This window comes from Myxine glutinosa, chromosome 3, assembly GCF_964187855.1.
Source record: "Myxine glutinosa chromosome 3, kmMyxGlut1.1, whole genome shotgun sequence".
Classification (NCBI taxonomy): Eukaryota; Metazoa; Chordata; class Myxini; order Myxiniformes; family Myxinidae; genus Myxine; species Myxine glutinosa.
The window spans coordinates 61,917,878-61,923,877 of NC_136263.1; the positions used below are offsets into that span (position 1 = coordinate 61,917,878).

At 45.5% G+C, this 6,000-nt stretch overlaps 2 protein-coding genes across 8 annotated transcripts in view; one reads left to right on the forward strand and one right to left on the reverse strand.

The window, feature by feature from the left end:
- Nucleotides 1–6,000, reverse strand: part of LOC137415825 (intersectin-1-like) — a 62,197-nt gene that overhangs the window by 48,122 nt on the left and 8,075 nt on the right. For all 7 annotated transcript variants that reach the window (XM_078774094.1, XM_078774098.1, XM_078774095.1 and 4 more), the window contains exon 2: nucleotides 2,413–2,482. In XM_078774094.1, the coding sequence (XP_078630220.1) occupies nucleotides 2,413–2,449 (37 nt within the window). In that variant the 5' untranslated portion in view covers nucleotides 2,450–2,482. The remainder of the gene's footprint in view (nucleotides 1–2,412; nucleotides 2,483–6,000) is intronic.
- Nucleotides 1–6,000, forward strand: part of LOC137423509 (quinone oxidoreductase-like protein 1) — a 158,199-nt gene that overhangs the window by 778 nt on the left and 151,421 nt on the right. The window lies entirely within an intron of this gene.

A 6,000-nucleotide genomic window follows, 5' to 3' on the forward strand; every position in this document is an offset into this window, starting at 1 on the left:
GGTATTCAACAATTTGAAGGAAACATTTAACTTGATCAAAAAGGCTCCTTTTGATTGTGTGAATCATTTGTACAACTTATCTGAATGGAGTTACAGCAACTGTTATTAATCAAAGCGGCTTGGACAAAGCAGATCAGCCTACGACTTGTTTTGGCCTTGGCAACCTTTTCATCCAGCTGGCGATTGCATTTCCCAAAACGGATAAAAATTCTCACATCTAACAAAAATCATTTGCACCTATTCTGTTGCCATCCGAGTCCTTGGATTTGTGGGGCGTTCAAAAAGTCATAAACCATATTACATCGATTCTCACCAAAGGGAAGAATTTATGATCCTTTTCAGACAAGTTAGTTGGTTATCATCTGGTGACCTCTTAATTATCAATGATCCACAACAGATGCATGCAGCCTTCCAAATTAGAACGAAGAATTTGAAAAGAAAATCCAAAAACAAAAGAATACATGAAATTATACTTAACGTCTGAATCAAACGAATTAGCCCGTCCCCTGCACAGCAGGAGACAGGGCTTTGTAATCACTTGTGGGGCCGTCTGTCTGTCTGGGCCGTCTGTCTGTCTGGGCCGTCTGTCTGTCTGGGCCGTCTGTCTGTCTGGGCCGTCTGTCTGTCTGGGCCGTCTGTCCATCTGTCTGTCTGTCTGGGCCGTCTGTCTGTCTGTCTGGGCCGTCTGTCTGTCTGTCTGGGCCGTCTGTCTGTCTGTCTGGGCCGTCTGTCTGTCTGTCTGGGCCGTCTGTCTGTCTGTCTGGGCCGTCTGTCTGTCTGTCTGGGCCGTCTGTCTGTCTGTCTGGGCCGTCTGTCTGTCTGTCTGGGCCGTCTGTCTGTCTGTCTGGGCCGTCTGTCTGTCTGTCTGGGCCGTCTGTCTGTCTGTCTGGGCCGTCTGTCTGTCTGTCTGGGCCGTCTGTCTGTCTGTCTGGGCCGTCTGTCTGTCTGTCTGGGCCGTCTGTCTGTCTGTCTGGGCCGTCTGTCTGTCTGTCTGGGCCGTCTGTCTGTCTGTCTGGGCCGTCTGTCTGTCTGTCTGGGCCGTCTGTCTGTCTGTCTGGGCCGTCTGTCTGTCTGTCTGGGCCGTCTGTCTGTCTGTCTGGGCCGTCTGTCTGTCTGGGCCGGCCGTCTGTCTGTCTGGGCCGGCCGTCTGTCTGTCTGGGCCGTCTGTCTGTCTGGGCCGTCTGTCTGTCTGGGCCGTCTGTCTGTCTGGGCCGTCTGTCTGTCTGGGCCGTCTGTCTGTCTGGGCCATCTGTCTGTCTGGGCCGTCTGTCTGTCTGGGCCGTCTGTCTGTCTGGGCCGTCTGTCTGTCTGGGCCGTCTGTCTGTCTGGGCCGTCTGTCTGTCTGGGCCGTCTGTCTGTCTGGGCCGTCTGTCTGTCTGGGCCGTCTGTCTGTCTGGGCCGTCTGTCTGTCTGGGCCGTCTGTCTGTCTGGGCCGTCTGTCTGTCTGGGCCGTCTGTCTGTCTGGGCCGTCTGTCTGTCTGGGCCGTCTGTCTGGGCCGTATTACCGCAGCACACAGGATCCAAATAAGAATAAATTGAGAACTCACATTAACAGGAAATTATCTGCTGCGATTGCGAATGTGGCAATTTTTAGGGCACGGAGGAGTTGGGCTTGAAGGAAGCACTGGGAGTTAATGAAGCCAGTCAATTTAATGCTCCCAGATATTGTTTTCATTATCACCGATATATCAGTGGACACATTGTACCCTTGCATCTACTATTACCGTCACACGTCACAGAACATGTGATGATCTTTATAACATGTGATATTGGATAAGAGTGCTATGTCGATGTCAATGCTTTCATGAGCATGCACTGTACTCATCTCCTTTATGACGTACAACACATTTTTTATTTGTTAGCTCTATCCAATCTTAAACATATCAATAGTGCAGGCTTAGCTCATACGTTACTCCAAGCTGGCTGACTGTCTCAACAGCTGTAAACACTTGGGTAGAAACATGACTGCCATACCCAACAGTCATGAGAGTCAGATAAAGACGAACAAACTTCCTCACATCAGCCCAATACAGCAACTTTATACATTAGTCCATTAAGGGAAGTATATTTTTGCCTTTGCAGGTAGCTTCTGCAAGGTGCAGGAGTTGGGCGTGATGGGTGAGTGGGTGGTTCATGGAAGTTTGACAGGCTAGGAACAAATAATATATAAATGGGAGGGAATGTTCATGAAAGCCAAAAGGAACAGGGAAAACATTTCAAGGGGAAGGAAGAGTAATATGAAAGTGTAGAGACCGTTTCAACTAAGAGGGAAAACGATGTGTGAAAGATGCAAAAATGCAAACAAATTATAGAAATACTGGAAAAAAAAATGTACCAAATGTAAAAAATGTACCTGGAAAAAAATGTACCACACAACAAACAAAAGATTTGGTCAAGCAATTCAAACCGTACCTTGCCTTGTTGAAGTGGTCCACGGAATCCCAGCCATACTGTACTGGGATTAGAAAAAACATTAACAAGCCTGTTCAACAGAAAGAAAAAATAAAAGAAGAAGAGAGGGGTGGGGTAGATGACAAGGTCAGCCCAATAGCTAAAAGAGGAGGAACAACGAATTTCAAAAACTACACAGCAAATAAATAAATATCAACCACGAAAAACAGACAATCCACTGGTCAGAATTGTACTTGTTAATAGGTTTAATGACAAGACGAGAAAAAAAGAAAAAAAGGAAAAAAAAAGGAGGCGATAAATAACTTTACTAATCACAAAAATAAACTAGAACGGCACTCGGTAGAGCGCATACCACCGCCAGGCTGAACAGTTTATGTTTTCTATCCCACTGATAGGCCGGATCTGGATTCGGACCTGAACCAAAATCTAATAGACTTGTACTTGTTACCTAACCAACTCGTCCACCAAATTTAGTTATAACTCGTCCATAACTTTTTGAGATATCGTGCTATGTATCGGTTTGAGCCCCATCTCTCAATGGTGAAGAATCACTTAGGAAATTAAATAATTTTCGTATCTGAATCCATATTCATATCTTCACCAAAATCGAATCGATTAGTCCTCGTCACAAACACAATCTGTACACCAACTTTCGGCCAAATCCGTCCACAACTTTTTGAGATATCCTGCTATAAATTGTTTTTGGCCGTATCTCCCAATGGTGAAGAATCACTTAAAAGTTATACTAGCCGGATCCGAATCTGGATTTTCACCAAAATCTAATAATTTCGTCCTTGTCACATATGCTACTTCTTCGCCAAGTTTCGTCCGAATACGTCCACAACTTTTTGAAATATCTTGTTCACAGACAGACAGACAGACAGACAGACAGGGGTGAAAACATAACCTGAGTTACCATGGTAATAAAACACAATAAAACATCTGAAAACAAAATTTAACACATTAAATTGACAATCACCAAAATAACTGTGAAGGATGGGGAGGGAGGGGACTTATTTTATCAATTAAAAACTTTGGGGGATTCAACAGAAAAGTAAAAAATAAGATTATCTATTTGGAATTCAAAAGGTAGAAACTTGCCAATGTGAAAAGGTTGGGCACATCTATCAGTTTTGCAAATGTAACCAGCTGCGGCCAAAGTAAACAGACAGGTCAAAAGAAAAAGAACAAATAACATAGTGCTGCATTTACAGAGGGTTTTAGCCTCAATGACGTCAAACAGAAGATAAGGGATGAAAAAATAATGAAACAAAAAAAAGAGTTGCAAGAAATAAAAAACAAAAAACATGCACACCAGAGGGAGTCACAAGAATTAAAAGTGACAAGAAATAAAGATTCATAAATACCAGGCTAACAAGTCAAAAAGACAATGTAGAGAAATAATATAATACTGCATATATGAATGATAATGTTTCCCCGGTTTCCCGGTGTGTAGCCCGGTTTAGAATAGGTACACCGTATCCCTGCGTGTCGTAAGAGGCGACTAAAAGGGTTGACATCAGGAAGGGCATCCGGCCATAAAAAAAGCATTGCCTCAAAAAGGGAACCATGACAATTACAACTACATATGGGCAGGGTACAGCCCAAAGTACCTCGTGGGGGACCCCATCCCTCTCGTCAAAACTCAAGGTGGGGAACCTGATCAAAGCAAGGGTGGAAATCAATTCATTTATGACGACAAAACGTCTGATGCCCGACGTGGAGATCGGTTTCTGAGGTTTGGGACATGGAATGTAGGGACAATGACAGGGAGATCAGGAGAAGTGGTGGAAGTATTGGTCAGAAGAAGAGTGGACATATGTTGTGTGCAGGAGACGAGATGGAAGGGAAGTGGTGTGAGAATGGTGAAGAGTAGGCAGGGACAGAAATTCAAGTTTGTGTGGCAAAGGTGCCCAGAAGGCATGCATGGTCTGAGGAGTTTTTAGACAGTGTGGTTGCCGGTTGGTGAGTGTGACTAGAGTGAGTGAAAGGTTGATGATGGTGAAAATGATGATTGGAAAGCTCTTGGTGAACGTCATCTCGGGATATGCTCCTCAGATTGGTCGGAGCGATGAAGAGAAGGACAAGTTCTGGTGTGCAATAGAGAAGCCGATGGAAAACGTGAAAGATGAGGAAGATGTTGTGGTAGGAGGAGACCTAAATGGACATGTGGGAAGGAGTATGGACGGTTTTGAGGGAGTTCATGGGGGTTACGGATATGATGTGAGAAATGCGAAGGTGAAAGGATTTTGGAGTTTGCTGATGGAGCTGATTTGTTGATTTGTAATACTCAGTTCCAGAAAGAGGATAATAAGGTTGTTACATACACGTCAGGTGGGTCGACGACAACCGTTGACAACCTGATGGTGCGTAGGCGTGATAGGGGGAACCTCAGGGACACAAAAGTGATCCCGGGGGACGAGGCCGTTTCACAGCACCACTTGGTTGTCTGCGACATAAGGGTGAAAGGTGCGAGGAGAGCTCGGCGGGTGAAGTACCAACCGAGAATGAATGTGTGGAGGTTGAAAGAGGTGACTGTGAGGGAGGCATTAAAAGAGAGGCTGAGTATGGTAGATGATGTGGTTGAGCTTGAAAGTGGTTGGATGTCAATGGAAGATAGTCTGTTGGGAGCCGTTGGTGAGGTATGTGGATGGACAAAAGGACCACCAAGGCACTCGGAAACATGGTGGTGGGATTTGATGAAGTTGGAAAGAGGATTGACCAGAAGGGGAAGAAGTTCAAGGAGTGGCAGAAGGCGAAGGGTGTACGGGGGCAGAAAAGGCAGAGCATAAAAGTTATAAGGCAGCCCAGAAGGCTGCAAAGAAAGAGGTAGCAAAGGCACAAGAGGCATGTAGGAAAATGTTGGAACGCTTAGATTTGGAAGAGGGTCAGAGAGCGGTATTCAGGATTGCAAAGCAGATAGCGAAAGAGAGGTGTGATGTGATGGGGGTGAGTTGCTTGAAGGATGAAGTGGGAAAAATCGTCGTGGACCCAGATGGAATTAAAGGAAGATGGAAGAGATATATGGAAATGCTGTTGAATGCAGAGAACGAATGGGATGGCAACATAGAGAGTAACCCAGTTTTAGGACCAGCAGAGAAGATAACTGAGAAGGAAGTTGAGGAAGCGATACAAGCAATGAAGAGTACAAAAGCGGGAGGGCCGACGGGAGTTGTGGGAGATGTGTTGAAGGCAGCAGGAAGTTGGGGTGTGAAGAGAATGACAGAGATTTGTTATCTGGTGGTGAAAGAAGGCCGCATTCCAGTGGGTTGGGAACTGAGTACCCTCGTCCCCCTATACAAGGGGAAAGGGGACCCTCTGGACTGAGGCTTGTATCGAGCGATAAAGTTATTGGAGCATGGAATGAAGGTATTGGAAAGGGTGTTGGAGAGGAGGATAAGGAAGAAAGTGAAGATCGACGAAATGCAGTTTGGATTTATGCCAGGAAGAGGAACGACAGACGTGCTTTTTATTGTAAGGCAGTTGCAGGAGAAGTACATGGAGAAGAGGAAGAAGTTGTTTCTTGGGTTTGTTGATCTGGAGAAAGCATTTGATAGGGTTCCACGCGAAGTAGTGACATGGGCATTG